Source organism: Wickerhamomyces anomalus (genome assembly GCF_001661255.1).
Source record: "Wickerhamomyces anomalus NRRL Y-366-8 unplaced genomic scaffold WICANscaffold_5, whole genome shotgun sequence".
NCBI classification, from domain to species: domain Eukaryota; kingdom Fungi; phylum Ascomycota; class Saccharomycetes; order Phaffomycetales; family Wickerhamomycetaceae; genus Hansenula; species Hansenula anomala.
In genome coordinates, this window is record NW_017567114.1 from 220594 (window position 1) to 235900 (window position 15307).

Here is a 15307-nt window from a genome sequence, read left to right on the forward strand (position 1 = left end):
ATGAGCTTGCTGGAGCAGAGCTTGATTCAGATGAAGAAACAACACTGGATGAAGAAGCACTTGATGATTCAGATGAAGAAACAGCACTTGTTGAAGAAGCACTGGATGATTCAGATGAAGAAACAGCACTTGATGATTCAGATGAAGAAACACTAGATGATGAGCTTGCTGGAGCAGAGCTTGATTCAGATGAAGAAACAACACTGGATGAAGAAGCACTTGATGATTCAGATGAAGAAACAGCACTTGATGAAGAAGCACTGGATGATTCAGATGAAGAAACAGCACTTGATGAAGAAGCACTTGATGATTCAGATGAAGAAACACTAGATGATGAACTTGCTGGTGAAGAGCTTGATTCAGATGAAGAAACAACACTTGATGAGGAAGCAATTGATGATTCAGATGAAGACACAACACTAGATGATGAACTTGCTGGTGCAGAGCTTGATTCAGATGAAGAAACAGCACTTGATGAGGAAGCACTTGATGAAGAACTTGCTGGTGCAGAGCTTGATTCAGATGAAGAAGCACTAGATGATTCAGATGATGAGCTTGCTGGAGCAGAGCTTGATTCAGATGAAGAAACAGCACTTGATGAAGAAGCACTTGATGATTCAGATGAAGAAACGACACTTGATGAAGAAGCACTAGATGATTCAGATGAAGAACTTGCTGGTAAAGAGCTTGATTCAGATGAAGAACAGCTTGACTTAGAAGAAACAACACTGGATGAAGAGCTTGAACTTGCTGGGTGTGAAGATGAAGAAGATGAAGCACTAGTGGAGGAAGAGCTAGAGATGCATGGCTTCGAGCTTGATTGTGATGAAGACGAAGACGAGGACGAACTAGAAGTAGATGGAATCAATGATTTTGAGAATGATGAAGTTGAGGAGTGAATACTTGATGAACTTGGGACAAAACTTGATGAGCTACTTGAAGAAGCTGGACATTTTGAAGCTGGAATCTCAACGATCTCAGTGACAGTTTTATCAGAACCAGTTTGAAATCTGGTAGACGAAGTACATCCTGACCATGTTTCTGTAATTGTAACAGTTTTTGGAATTTCTAAATATCGTGTTAGTATTTTTGATTTCTTTTTTTGTTTTTTTTTTTGCAATATTTCCCAATGACTTTAACTTTTGTTTTTCATCCATTTTGGGAAGTCAACCTCTGCCATTCTTAGACGGGTCAACAAATGAAAACAATAAAGTATCAAGGAGTCATATCACAAAGAAACGCGTTTAAAACTTGAACTTACCTGTACCATCACCACCACTTCCTGCATTACCTTGAACAATTTGGAGATTAATGGTGTTAGCTGATTCATCTGTCCAGCCATTATTACAATTAACACGTAAATCATAGCTCACAGCATAGGTACCAGAGATGTAGGTGTACTTGGAGAATCCTGAAAACCAGAAACGTTCACCAGAATTGATTGAGTTGAAAGTTGTTGTAAAAGTTCTTCCATTGCTTGAATATGATGGATTGGCACCACCAAGTGCACTGTATGATTTTGGATAACCAAATGGACTAATGTTTCCTGTTGAATAGGTTTCTGTTAAACTTTGATCCAATTTTCCAAAATCACCTGGTCCACTACCCACTGAAAAAGTGAAAGTACCACTTCTAACACCAGCACCATAACATAGGTTCTTTGGAGCAAGATAATAATAGAAAACATCACCTTTCATGGTGTATCTTGAGATAAATTGAGCTGGATCAGTGTTTGGAGTGTTGAAGCTGACAGTTTTTGACAAATTGTTGTTGAATGTAATGGTGTTTGTACCTGAAGTCCAACGACTTGCTGCTGAAGTTGTTTCAATTCTTCCACCACCATCAAAAATAATATCAAAATCCAAATCACCATTCAATGTATCATAGTTGGATATATCTGCAGTAAGCTGACAGTTGACACTTGTTGAAGATGCTCTTCCACCTGCTTGATCAAAAGTACAACTTGCGATATGCTGACCATTATCTAAAACAATATCAAAATAGTTACCAAAACCACCATTTTGTGTTAATCTAACTTCAAAGACGTTTGGCATATTCAATGTGAAGGTGTCACCAGTTTGAAGATTTTGTGATTGAGTGATTTTCCAACCAACATTAACCTTATAGAAATCAAATGGATAACCATTACCTTGGTACAATTGAATTGAATTGATACTGGTGAATATACCATTAACTTGTTTGGCATATACTTGATGGACAAAGATACTGAACAGCACCCAAAGGCCTAAGAACCTTGAACTCAATGACATTTTTCCCTGAATTGACAATTGCAAACGAAAGATGAAGAGTTGGTAGAAGTTTTAGCGATTGACTGTTGCTTGTTGATGTTCAGATTGTGACCATCAAGCTCAATTAAAATTTGAAAGATATTAGTATATTTATATTTGAGAAATTTTTGAGACACTAGTTCGTTTTCAATCAGACCTTCAGATGTTCTAGAGTCGTATTTGTTGAAGCGTAACTTACTGGCAACCAAAGAGGAAGGTATTACAATCATATTTATCCAAGATGCAGGCTAAAAAGTGGATTGTCTTAAATCTTATTGAGGTATCACCTAGGAATCCCAAAGTTAAATTTTAGTTACTTACACAGATTGGATCTCGATCAACGTCAAGTTACCTTAAAAATTTTCAATTTATTTTTACTCCAGATGGTATTTTATTTTTGCTTTCAAACTTGCAATGCAACTTAAATTGCAACTTGGGAGCATTAGAGACACTTGTGGTATCTTTTCCTTACCAATCATTTCATACAAGTGTGTTTAAAGATCGAAGAACCGAGCAAGAATGGAGCCATTCCAATGTCTGGTGTGTTAATTGAGGTATATGTAGATGTTTAATTCACGAATGCCTTGGAATGACAAGATCAAACGTCAAATACGCGCTACAAAGCAATAGAGTGCTTGTCTTGCTTTAGCGGTATGTTACCGTTTTGTTGTGGGTGATTATTTGGAAGATCTGAAATTGATTCAGTTTAGTTGTTCGACATGTACGGGTATCTACTTTTTAGTGAAGATGTTTCATTGGAAAATACATAGTAGAGAAGCGTATATATGTATGGAATTCAGGAATATGCATGTCATTTATCTCGTTTAAAGTGTAAGTTAGTGCCTGAGCTGTACAAGTTAACTTTTAAGCGAGTACTTGTGTATATAATATTCGAAAAGCTTGGGTGCATGCAGCGTGGTCCAGATCTAGTCGAGAGCTCAGGACTAGCGAGTTCAGGTCAGCATCTTGTACTACACCAGATCCAAGTTCCGTTGAAAACATACTCCATAATAATATCTTTATTAATATAGCTACATATGAAACGACATGTTTTTGTGGGTTTGGCTCCCGTTAGCTCATACTGATAATAAACTATCGATAATATTTTATTAATTAGGCACCTTCAACAGCTGTACATTGTTACTCCACACTCAACAAGAGTCGACCAGAACCTCAAGGCAAGAAGATTGTTCTAGGGTACGCCTTTAGCCCTAAGGAGATCCATACTAGACAAGAAAGCAGCTTAAGCCTTTTAGGCGTTCTCTAGAGTCAGGCGTTGGCTTCTGATCCCGTTAGAGAAATATCCGTTAGGCTGTCTTTCCTACTCAAGACACTGGGAGACCACCTCTGTCCAATAAACAAACACAGCATAGATTCTTTCATATGGCATATGAGCTTTCAAGTTCTGTAAGATTTCAACGTTCTTCGTTGCGACAGTGCCTCGGAAACATTTTTAAAAAGCAGTTCTGTTCCAAATCACTTGTGCCATTGGATTTAGCCTGAATGCTGAATGCTGTACTGTAAGCACCAACAAACACCAGCAGGCAACTTAGACGATGGGAAAGCACATGTCGAAGCATCTTCTTTCATAAAGAACACTACCATATATTCGGCCCTATATGGTTCTCTGGCCAGCTGTAATGAACAAAAACTAACGTCTATGACTCTTTGGAACTAGTTGAGTTTCTATTTTTGATTCAAGAACTTTGGACTGGAATGTCCAGATGTCCTGACTCCAGTCCCCTTTTTTAAATGAAAATACAGCATTATAAGCAGGTGAATGTTGTTCCAGACTCCCTATTGTACTACAGATAGACTTCATAAAGAATGTTATTAGGCTACCATCGTAAAGTTTGATAACGCCTTGTGAAAATCACCTTTGTCACTGGGTCTATCAATATTCACCGTAATCGATTTTACGAATGAAGGTTAAAATTATTGCTAAATCATAATAGCTATCAATATTAACTTCTGGTTGTTGATAGTATTTGAACTTTCAAGGACAAGCGCCAACACTTGAAACTTGAGAACTTGGGTCTGCCTTACATTTCCATCATTTTGTTCGATTAGGTCCAAGCTTGATGGGCCGTACCCATCTGATAACAAACGTATATTGTGTTAAACGGTGTTGAAGTAAAACACTTGGTGTAATATTTCACCATGAACATTCTACATGATCTAGTGCAGGCGACCCTTCATAATCCCTGACACCTCTGGATCATTCTCGAAGAGAATGCAGGCAACACTAAATTCATTCCAGTAGCTTTTGTAGTTACTTCTAGAAGGAACCGACTCATCGTTATGGATCTTGGTGCACATATGGGGCTTTCAAGCTGTTTAATCTGTAACCCTAAACTTTGAGCGGTCGACACTAGCTATGTAGTAATATTATCATCATCAACACTAGCTTAAATACGGCTTCGTTATAACGTCTGGAAGGCAAGCAATGAAATGAAGCTACTTGAGCGTCGACAGATAGCAGTATACAGCTGATTAATTGCTCAAATTAGCTAGTAATAAGTATTCAGTCTAATGTATTCATCAACCATCACCGCTTTGTCAAATTGTAGCTAAATTGCAAAAGGCAAGATACAAGATCCATTAATCTGCACCGTGAAGTATTTTACAATTTTCACTTTACGACGTCGGGCTACGCTCCAGGTTGCTCTTGCATGCCCGTTGATACGCGAACTATTTTTTCCCAACGCCTTTGAACTTTACAATGCTTCCATGCAGGCTTCCATCTGGGTTCGGTGCATCGGCTAAATTCAAGTTCCTTGTATTGTATTAAAAGTGCCATCCAAATTACAAATAGACCTCAGGCTTTCAGTAACCATTTTGGCTGTTAACGAGTTAGCTTCTATTGCCCAAGAGCGTTCTACATCATCCCGAACTAATGGTCCATATTATCAATGTGTCACGCAGATGTACTGGTTCATCAATGCCATATGTTCCAATTACAGGTACTTAATATTGAGTTGTGCCTCAATATAGCTATGATTATTCTAATACGTCTTCAGAGCTGCTGTAGCATTCAATAATCGGCGTACTAGTTTCTATTGAATATTAATTATTGACTTCGATCTAGTACGAAAATTCAAGCGGTCATTGATATAATAATTACTTTAACAACATATCACAAGGAACTGATCATACAATGTCATGATCATGACTTTATCGAGCGCCCACCATTACCATCAAATTAACAAGATAATTTATTCTCAATATTGGCGCTACAGTTGCAACAAATACTATTCTGTCGTAGTTGTAATGGATCAACTGTTACCTGTTACAAAACATTCATTCGAGTTGATTTTTTTTGCCCAATATGCATCGCTTCAAGGGGGTATAATGTTTCACAATAACCACTATTTCTAGTCATACATACTTGGTTATTCACTCTAAGCTTATATACGTATTTCTTGTTTCAAAAGTGTTTGTTTAAAGCATTCTCGATTGTTTTCTGGAAGCCGAGCTTGGATTCTAGAATACCAATAACTTCCGTTTCAATGTCAATGCAGCGTATCCTGACAGGTATAACATAACATTGATTAGGAATTATAGAACCCTTCTACCTCAAAGCAGATCACTAATTATCGACACGCAAAGTTCAAACCAAACATGAGTAGAACTGTAGTTGAAAAAGCTTTGTTAGGTTTTTTTCCAAGCTCTTTCATTTCACTTACAAGCCCTGTTTTTGATCATTTACACAAATAGACTTACCTGACCTGCGTTTAAATTGGAAACGTTCATAAACTGTATCTGATTACAACAATATCGGGTTGACCGTCCGTGAAAGTCCATTCTGTAGAGACTCGAGAGCTTTAAATGAACAAGTGAATACCAATAGAGCTGAACAAGTGATGACAATGCATTTCAAATTCCAAGATCCATGATCTGTGATACAGATTCCAGATAATAGATTTCACAGAAAAGAACCCTTTAACTTTGAAGTTCCAAGTTTCACTTTTCGAATCATACCAGGGTCAACTTTTACCCTTGTGTGCAGAAAAAGCAGCATTCAGATACTTTGACGAGATCCAGATTCCACACGAAACCGAAGAGACTTGAGATAGAACAGTAAGCCCATGGAGCAGCCGACAGGTGACCCAAATAGGACTCTTGAAGATTGAACCGTTCAATCAATGCCTCGGTCAGTTTAATGAAGGCATGTGGTTCCAATTCGCTGAGAATCAGAGATTCAAAATTTTGGAAAGGACACTACTTTTTTTTTGAATGACAATTTTTTTCACGAATTCTATAATTAATAGTGTTTAGAACTTTGTGCAGAATATTTTATTCGCATCTTCTAAAAAACAAACTGATTTTAGCTGTTGAAATATTTGTTCGAGGTCCTCTTCCGTTTTGTCCAACTTTTAATCCTTTACCTGATTCGATTGCTCATCTTCAACCTTCAATGGTCAACTCCATCTAACTGTCAATTAAACAACCATTACAATAATGTGCAAAATGTAAGTTTCCAACTCAAAAACACTAGAATGCCTAGAACCCTCATACTAATATTATACTGGTTAGACTCATTGCATACCCAGGCTCACAGAATCTTGATGCTGTCATCAGCAAAACCAATGGTTTAAGTAACAAATCTGGTCCTTTTGATATTACGATATATTTAGGTGACGTGCTGCCAGATCATAACAAACCAGGTCCATCATTAGATCTAGATATTGATCACCCAATCTATTTCACAACAGGGGCTAGCTCCAAGGAATCTAGCGAACCACATGACATAAAGCCAAACTTTAGTTATCTTGGTAATTACGGTGTTCGTACCTTTCCAAATGGAATTAAAATGGGCTTTGTTACTGGTGATGAAGCCATCCTTAACAGAGATGGAGACATAATAATAGCCAAACTGAAAGATCATAAAGATATTGATTTCCTAGTGACCTATCAATGGCCAAAGACTTTGGCTCAGGAGGCAAAGGTGTTTTTAGGCAACTCTATTGTTGATGAAATTGTCAGAACAACAAGGCCAAAATATCATCTTGCTGTCGGATCTAGTGCAGGAAAATTTTACGAGAGAGCACCTTTCCAATGGGATGACGGAACAATTACAAGGTTTATTAGTCTTTCCAAATTTGGCTCAAAAGAGAAATGGATATATGCGTTCAACTATAATATCACGCAAGATGGGAAAGTTGCATTACCAAAAAATCTAACATCTAATCCTTTTGAGGTTCCAGAAGCATCAAAAGAAAATATTACCCCTGAACAAGTTCATGAAGAAGAATCAAAGAAACGCAAATCTGAAAATAGCACAACCCAATCGGAGGTACAAGGTGAACCTACTCCAAAAAGGCAAACCATAACAAGGAAAGTTGTCTCACCAGAAAATTGTTTTTTCTGTTTGAGTAATCCAAAACTTGAAAGTCATATGATAATATCCATTGGTGAACATGCTTATTTAACTATTGCTAAAGGTCCATTGACAAGACCAACAGAGAAAATGAAATTTTCAGGACATTGTTTGATTATACCCATTGCTCACGCACCAAAGATTGATTATAATAAAGATGCCGTTCCAAATAATGCTCAATTGTTGAATGAAATAATGAGATACGAGGTGTCTTTGGTAAAATTCTTTGCAAGTTTCAATTTGGGAACTATATTATTCCAAATCAATAGGTCGAACTCTGTGCATTTCCATATTCAAGTATTTCCTATTCCAGTTGATTTTCTCCCCGATTTTGGAAAAATATTGGAAAAAAATGCAAAGTTGAACAATACCAAATTTAGCAAAAATGTTAAGTTAGATTTCAAAAAATATGCAGATGAATGTGATCAAGATTATCAAGACTTGCTTAAATCCAACAAGGATTTTATCTCTTTCACAGTCATCAACAAGTCAATATCAGATAAGACAATCTACATAAGTACGATTGAATCCTTGGAAAAATCTTTGGATCTCCAATTCGGGCGTCGTACATTGGCTTATTTACTTCAATCCCCAAAAAGAATCAAATGGGATAAATGCCAACAGTCCACACAAAAAGAAACCGCAGAAACTGAACTTTTCAAAGAGGCTTTCAAAGAATTTGATTTCACAATGGGGATATGATTATCCAATAAACCTACATGGTGACAATTTAAATACATACATTGTAGAACCGATAATTGTTCTTAACCTAACCTAACAACTCAACCATAAAAAAGAAACACAACTAAAAAGATAGAAAAAATACAAAGGGGGAATAATAATAATAACAAGAGTTGAACTCAGTAAAGGGTTGAGAATGGATCTCTAGAACTATTCTCAAACATATTTCTTATATTGTTTAATTGGCCTTTATGTTTGAAAGTGAACCCAATGAAATTTGGTGGTTTAACATTACTTTGGCTTGCCAATTTTTCAACATGTGCTTGTTTATTGAAGACTTCAGCATATTTTGCCATATCACCCTCATCTTCAAAATCATCAAAATAACCAGCATCAAGATCTGAATCAAGTGAAGGGATAAATGGTGGTGATTTGTTTCTCAAGTTATCAAAATCGACTCCAGAAAAATAATTTGTTCTTTTAACATGTTCAAAAGTCTTCAAACGATTTGGACTGTCGGCAATTAAACGACTTAAGAGGTCCCATGTTCTATCACTAAAGACATATGTACCATCACTATTCTTTGGTCTGACAAAATAAGACTTCCAATTTTTCAAGTTGGCATATGTTTCTTCAGTTGATTCACCACTGAAAGGGGAGAAGCCACATAGACATTCAAATAGAATACAACCCAAAGACCAATAATCAACTGTTTTATCATAAGCATAACCTTTGACAATATCAATAGCCATATAATCTGGACTACCAACAACGGATTTTGAATAGTTAAGATCTGTTTCTCTCAACTGTTGATACATCTTTCTTCTTTCCAGAAGGGTTCTCTCTTTTCTTGGTTTACCAAATACATCACCAATTTTTTCTAATTTCAACTTCATTGAATGAATTCTTTCATCTGCAATGGTACCACAAGCTAATCCAAAATCAGTCAACTTCAAGTGACCTTTTGAATCAATTAAAAAGTTTTCAGGTTTCAAGTCTCTATGGATAAACCCTGTTTTATGTAAGTCATTAAGAGCAGCAAACATTTCAGCTAAATAAAAACGACAATGTGGTGGAGCCAAAGTGTGACAATTACTCAATAATGTTCTGAAATCACCACCTGGAACAAATTCCATACCAAGATATACACTTGATGTATCTTGAAAAGAGTACAAAAGCTTTACCAACCAATCACTTCTTGATGCTGCTAAAATTTCACGTTCTGTTAATAGATGTTCAGTTTCATTCATTCTGACAATCATAGATTTCGAAATAACTTTCAAAGCGCATATTTCTTTTGAGTCTTTTTTTCTGGATAAATAAACTTGACCATAACCACCTTGGCCAATTTGAGTGATGATTTCAAAGTCTTTGTTCTTTGGTTTCAGCCTTCTTTTTCTCAACATTGATGTTTCATTATTCACATAAGCTCTCCACTCCATTTCCGGATTTTGCGATCTATTAATATTGTTTAAAACAGTTCTTGTACGTTCTCTTCTTGTAATGACATAGTCAAAGTAATCACAATAGTAATCTAAAAAGTACATTTGGCACACATTGACCATCCTTTTATGTTTGATGCTTAACGCTTTTGATCCATCTCTGTGTCTTGGTCTCAAAGGACTTGTGTTGAAGCTACTTGGCTGGTTCAACTTAGAAGGTGAAATGTTATCCAATGGACGGTTCTCTTTATTCAAAGGTGAATTTGGTTCAAAGCTAAATTTATCATTATAGTTGTTAGCTGCTCTATTTTGGAATTGCAAAGACTCCATATTTTTAGCCAGGTCATCCACAGCTGGACTTCTATTCATCCTATTGCTGAAGAAATTAGCGACCATCACAGGGGTTAATCAAGTTTCTTGACAATTGGTTGTGTATAGTGTTCAAGTTTGACAGAACGGTGATGTTTTCTTTTGTAAATTTCCTGAAACTTGGTTTTTGTTTACATTTTACCGGATTTGGAGATGTATTCCGGTAGTCACGTTTTGGACCTCGGAAATCACTACAATTTAACCAAAATAGACAATTTACTATGATTTATCTTTTGATTCTCTTAGTTTCTTTTCCATCTTGGATTCTATGATCATTTTTAGTCTCTTCGCCAAAGTTGAGTAGAGATTGGTTAAAAAATTCCGAGTCTTGTGTAGCTTTCTCCAACCTGTTTTTCATATTCTTGGAAACTTTGGCTCTGGTATTTGTATTGATTGGGATATTTGATAAAGAACCAGTCATACCAAGACCAATTTCCTCACCAAACCCATCAGTAACGGTGTTTTCTTGTTTACCAAATTCCATTCTATTTTGTGCTTTTCTCAGTTCTGATAGTTCGAATCTTTGCTTCATCTTTCTATACTTTCTACCAGCTCTTTTCTTTGAAGATTTATCAATTGGAGCTGGCAATGCCTTTGGTGCCTTATTTTCAGGTGGTTCTGCTAGTTTCTCTAATTTTTCCTCTATGTCTCTTCTCCATTTTTGTCCCTGTGAGCCATCTGGAATACTACTTGAGAAATCCACTCTAGCAGCCAAAATGATTTTCCCAGAAACAATCCTCATGGCTTGCTTTCTAAGGTCTGGATAGACAGATTGAATTAAATCACTATAGTATAAATACCCTTGTTGCCTTACTCCGCTATGACCAAGTCCTATTCCAACAGCTCTTTTATTTCCTAAAGAAGCAATATTGCAAGATGGGGTCTGCGCTAAACCTTTCAAGCCGCCCAATACACTCATTAACTGAGCAGCTGTATAGGAACCAACTGTCGCAGATAAATTAGGTGCAAATACACTCAGTCTTGATGCAACATAATCAGAAATTTTGATCCTTGAATCTTCAAGCTTCAATAACAAATCACAAGCACCAACAATTTTCTCTAGCTCATCTTCTTTGATATTTTCACTAGCATCTTTAGCTTGAATTGAAGACATAGTAAGGACCAATGTTTTCTCTTTGGATAGAAATGATAAATTTTCAGCATCGATATTCAAATTATTTTGGAGCACTTTCACAATTTTGGAATATTCAATTGCATTTGGTATTAGTGATTCTAGTTCTGGGAATCTTTTTCTATAGTGCGCCTTGATGAAATCATGGACAAGGCTGATTTCATTTGTAATTTCAACTGAAAGATCATTAACAGTTATCAAAAAGTTGTATTCTTCTTTCTTTGACACTTTTTGAGAAGTGTATTTTTCAATTGTTGCAATAATTGGATCAACTTTGTGACTAAGTTTCGATATTTTAGTCACATCTTTGATGGAGCTCAAGTCAATTCGAGATAGAAGATCCGAAGTTGTTACCTCTTTCCCAGAGTCCACCAGCTCATGAAGTTGTGAAGTGACTTTATCCATGGGTATATCTCCATCTGCATCTTGTTTCCTCTCTTGATTAACTTCATTTTCCGCAACGAGCTCTTCCTTATCAGACTCTTCGAAGTCACTGTCACTTTCTAAATCTCTCAGCAAATCTTCGTCTAATGACATATTTCACTTGAGTAACACTTGATTCAAAATGGTTGTAATAATACTTTTATGTCAAAATGTCATTTTAAAATGTGCAAATTGTGCGAAATTTACCCTCTTGTTTCGCGAATTAGTTTTGGGCGCGAAAACCATCAACAAAATTTTTCAGAAATGGCACTATTTGATGAAAAAGAGTCATATTTAAGTTGTGTATGTCAATTCTGCTCCATTTGAGGACATTAAATAAACTAGTATTACCTGGCACGTTAGGAAGACCGTTTATTGGGAAGAGACTCATTAATTCGACTTCGATTTACAAGATGAGTGAGCCTACAGATAATACTAGCGCACAACCTGCAGCAGCTGGTGAACCAAAAATCAAGACTGAAAAGGAATTGGAAAAAGAACGTAAGAAGGCTGAAAAATTAGCCAAATTCCAAGCTAAGGAAGCCAAAAAATTAGAAGCCAAAAAGAAAGCTGAAGCCAACAAAGATGCTAAACCAAAGAAGGAAAAAAAAGTTGCTGAACCAATTCCTGAGTTTGTTGATAAGACCCTAAAAGGTGAAAAGAAAATCTTGGTTAGTTTGGATGATCCATCATTGAAAGCATATGATCCAAAAAACATTGAAAGTTCGTGGTATGACTGGTGGGTCAAAGAAGGTTTGTTTGAACCTGAATTCACTGAATCTGGTGAGATTAAACCAGAAGGTGCATTTTGTATTCCAGCTCCACCACCAAATGTTACTGGTGCATTACATATTGGACATGCTTTAACTGTTTCTATTCAAGATACTTTGATCAGATACAACAGAATGAAAGGAAAAACTGTCTTATTCTTGCCAGGTTTTGATCATGCTGGTATTGCAACTCAATCTGTTGTTGAAAAACAATTGGCTAAAGAAGGTATCTCAAGACACACTTTAGGCCGTGAGGCTTTTGTTCAAAAAGTTTGGGATTGGAAGGAAGTTTACCATGGTAAAATTAAAAGCCAGTTTCAAAGACTTGGTGCCTCATATGATTGGAATAGAGAAAAGTTCACTTTAGATGAAGATTTATCCAAAGCTGTCTCTGAAACTTTTATTAAATTACACCGTGAAGGGATTATTTACAGAGCTTCTCGTTTAATCAACTGGTCAGTTCGTTTAAACACTGCTATTTCAAATTTGGAAGTTGATAACAAAGAAATCAAAGGTAGAACTTTATTATCTGTTCCAGGTTATGATGAAAAAGTTGAATTCGGTGTTTTGACTTCATTTGCTTATCCAGTTGAAAACTCTGATGAAAAGATTGTTGTTGCAACCACTCGTCCAGAAACTTTGTTTGGTGATACCGGTATTGCTGTTCATCCAGATGATTCAAGATATAAACATTTACACGGTAAATTTGTTATCCATCCATTCTTAGGTACTAGAATTCCAATTGTCACTGATGCCGAAGCTGTTAATATGGAATTTGGTACTGGTGCTGTTAAAATCACTCCAGGTCATGACAACAACGATTATGCTACTGGTAAACGTAATAATTTGGAAATTATCAACATTTTAACTGATGATGGTATTTTGAACGAAAATGCTGGTGATTGGGCCGGTATTAAAAGATTTGATGCCAGAAAGAAAGTCATTGAAGCTTTGAAAGAAAAAGGCTTATTTGTTGAACAAAAAGAAAATGAAATGGTTATTCCAATTTGTTCAAGATCTGGTGATGTTATTGAACCATTACTAAAGCCTCAATGGTGGGTTTCACAAAAAGATATGGCTGACGCTGCCATTGCTGCCGTGCGTAACGGTGATATCACAATTACTCCAAAATCTTCTGAAGCTGAATACTTCCATTGGTTAGAAAATATTCAAGATTGGTGTATCTCTCGTCAATTGTGGTGGGGTCATAGATGTCCTGTCTACTTTGTTGAAATTGAAGGTGAAACTAATGATGAAAATGATGGTCATTACTGGGTCTCCGGTCGTGACATTAAAGAAGCTGAAGAACAAGCTGCTGAAAGGTTCCCAGGTAAAACTTATACTTTAAGACAAGATGAAGATGTTTTAGATACTTGGTTCTCATCAGGTTTATGGCCATTCTCCACTTTGGGCTGGCCAGAAAAGACACAAGATTTAGCTAAATTTTATCCTTGGTCTATGTTGGAAACTGGTTGGGATATTTTGTTCTTCTGGGTTTCAAGAATGATTTTGTTAGGTCTTAAAATGACTGGTGAAATTCCATTCAAAGAAGTTTTCTGTCATTCTTTAGTCCGTGATGCTCAAGGTCGTAAGATGTCAAAATCTTTAGGTAATGTTATTGATCCATTAGATGTTGTTACTGGTATCAGTTTAGAAGATTTGCACAGTAAATTGTTAGGTGGTAACTTGGCTGCTAAAGAAATTGAAAAAGCTAAAGCTGGTCAAAAAGAATCTTATCCAAATGGTATCCCACAATGTGGTACTGATGCTTTAAGATTTGCATTATGTGCTTACACAACTGGTGGTCGTGATATCAACTTGGATATTTTACGTGTTGAAGGTTATAGAAAATTCTGTAACAAAATTTACCAAGCTACTAAATTCGCTTTGATGCGTTTAGGTGATGATTATCAACCACCTGCCACTGAGGGTGCATCAGGTAATGAATCTTTAGTTGAAAAATGGATCTTACACAAATATAACGAAACTTCAAGAATTGTCAATGAATCTTTTGAAAAACGTGATTTCTTAACATCAACTTCTGTTATTTATGAATACTGGTATCAAGTTTGTGATGTTTACATTGAAAACTCCAAGTCCTTGATTTTAGAAGGTACTGATGCTGAACGTAAATCTGCTAGAGATACTTTATACACAACTATTGATGGTGCTTTAAGATTGATTCATCCATTCATGCCTTTTATCTCTGAAGAAATGTGGCAACGTTTACCACGTCGTGCTTCAGACAAGTCAATCTCTATTGTCAAAGCTCCATACCCAGTTTATAACAAACAATTTGACAACTCTAAGGCTGCTGCTGATTATGAAGTTGTTTTAGATATCACTAAAGAAGCACGTTCATTATTGTCTCAATACAACATTTTAAAGAATGGTAAAGTTTTTGTTGAGGTTGAAAATGTTGCTCTTTATGAAACTGCTGTTTCTCAAAAAGATTCTATTGTTTCTTTGATTAAAGCTATTGATGCTGTTGAAGTTGTTAAATCAGTTGAAGACATTCCACAAGGTGTTGTCTTACAAGCTGTCTCTCCTGAAATTAATGTTCATTTATTAGTTAAAGGTCATGTTGATATTGATGCTGAAATTGCTAAAGCTCAAAAGAAATTGGACAAGATCCAAAAGAGCAAAGAATCTATTGAAAAGATTGTGAATACTAAAGATTATGCTGTCAAAGCCAATAAAGAAGCTCAAGAGCAAAATCAAATCAAATTAGATAATGCTAGTGCCGAAATTGAAGGTTTTGAACAAACCATTGCAAACTTAGAACGTCTAAAATTATAAATAGATCAGTGAACCTTTTGGAA

The 15307-nt window shown here is 36.1% G+C and overlaps 6 protein-coding genes across 6 annotated transcripts in view; 3 read left to right on the forward strand and 3 right to left on the reverse strand.

Moving 5' to 3' along the window:
- WICANDRAFT_80105 (uncharacterized protein) overlaps positions 1 to 899 on the forward strand; it is a gene marked incomplete at both ends in the record, with an annotated part of 1725 nt that extends 826 nt beyond the window's left edge. The window contains one exon of the mRNA XM_019185004.1: positions 6 to 899. Coding sequence (XP_019037148.1) covers positions 6 to 899 — 894 coding nt within the window. The remainder of the gene's footprint in view (positions 1 to 5) is intronic.
- Positions 900 to 1244: 345 nt separating this feature from the next.
- Positions 1245 to 2270, reverse strand: WICANDRAFT_80106 (uncharacterized protein; the record flags this gene model as incomplete). Its single annotated transcript, XM_019185005.1, has 1 exon — positions 1245 to 2270. The coding sequence occupies one exon, from the start codon at positions 2268 to 2270 to the stop codon at positions 1245 to 1247; it is 1026 nt and encodes a 341-aa protein (XP_019037149.1).
- Positions 2271 to 6749: 4479 nt separating this feature from the next.
- DRN1 (Drn1p) lies at positions 6750 to 8370 on the forward strand (the record flags this gene model as incomplete). Its single annotated transcript, XM_019185006.1, has 2 exons — positions 6750 to 6760; positions 6825 to 8370. 2 exons carry the CDS (start codon positions 6750 to 6752, stop codon positions 8368 to 8370), a joined length of 1557 nt encoding a protein of 518 aa, XP_019037150.1.
- Positions 8371 to 8528: 158 nt separating this feature from the next.
- Positions 8529 to 10121, reverse strand: WICANDRAFT_34795 (uncharacterized protein; the record flags this gene model as incomplete). Its single annotated transcript, XM_019182233.1, has 1 exon — positions 8529 to 10121. The coding sequence occupies one exon, from the start codon at positions 10119 to 10121 to the stop codon at positions 8529 to 8531; it is 1593 nt and encodes a 530-aa protein (XP_019037151.1).
- A 265-nt stretch (positions 10122 to 10386) lies between these two features.
- Positions 10387 to 11697, reverse strand: PRP31 (U4/U6-U5 snRNP complex subunit PRP31; the record flags this gene model as incomplete). The annotated part of the gene is made up of 1 exon (XM_019182096.1): positions 10387 to 11697. The coding sequence occupies one exon, from the start codon at positions 11695 to 11697 to the stop codon at positions 10387 to 10389; it is 1311 nt and encodes a 436-aa protein (XP_019037152.1).
- A 318-nt stretch (positions 11698 to 12015) lies between these two features.
- Positions 12016 to 15305, forward strand: VAS1 (valine--tRNA ligase; the record flags this gene model as incomplete). Its single annotated transcript, XM_019186482.1, has 1 exon — positions 12016 to 15305. A coding segment is annotated over exon 1 (2743 nt), but the record flags the coding sequence as incomplete, so codon positions are not given.
- Between the last annotated feature and the right edge of the window lie 2 nt (positions 15306 to 15307).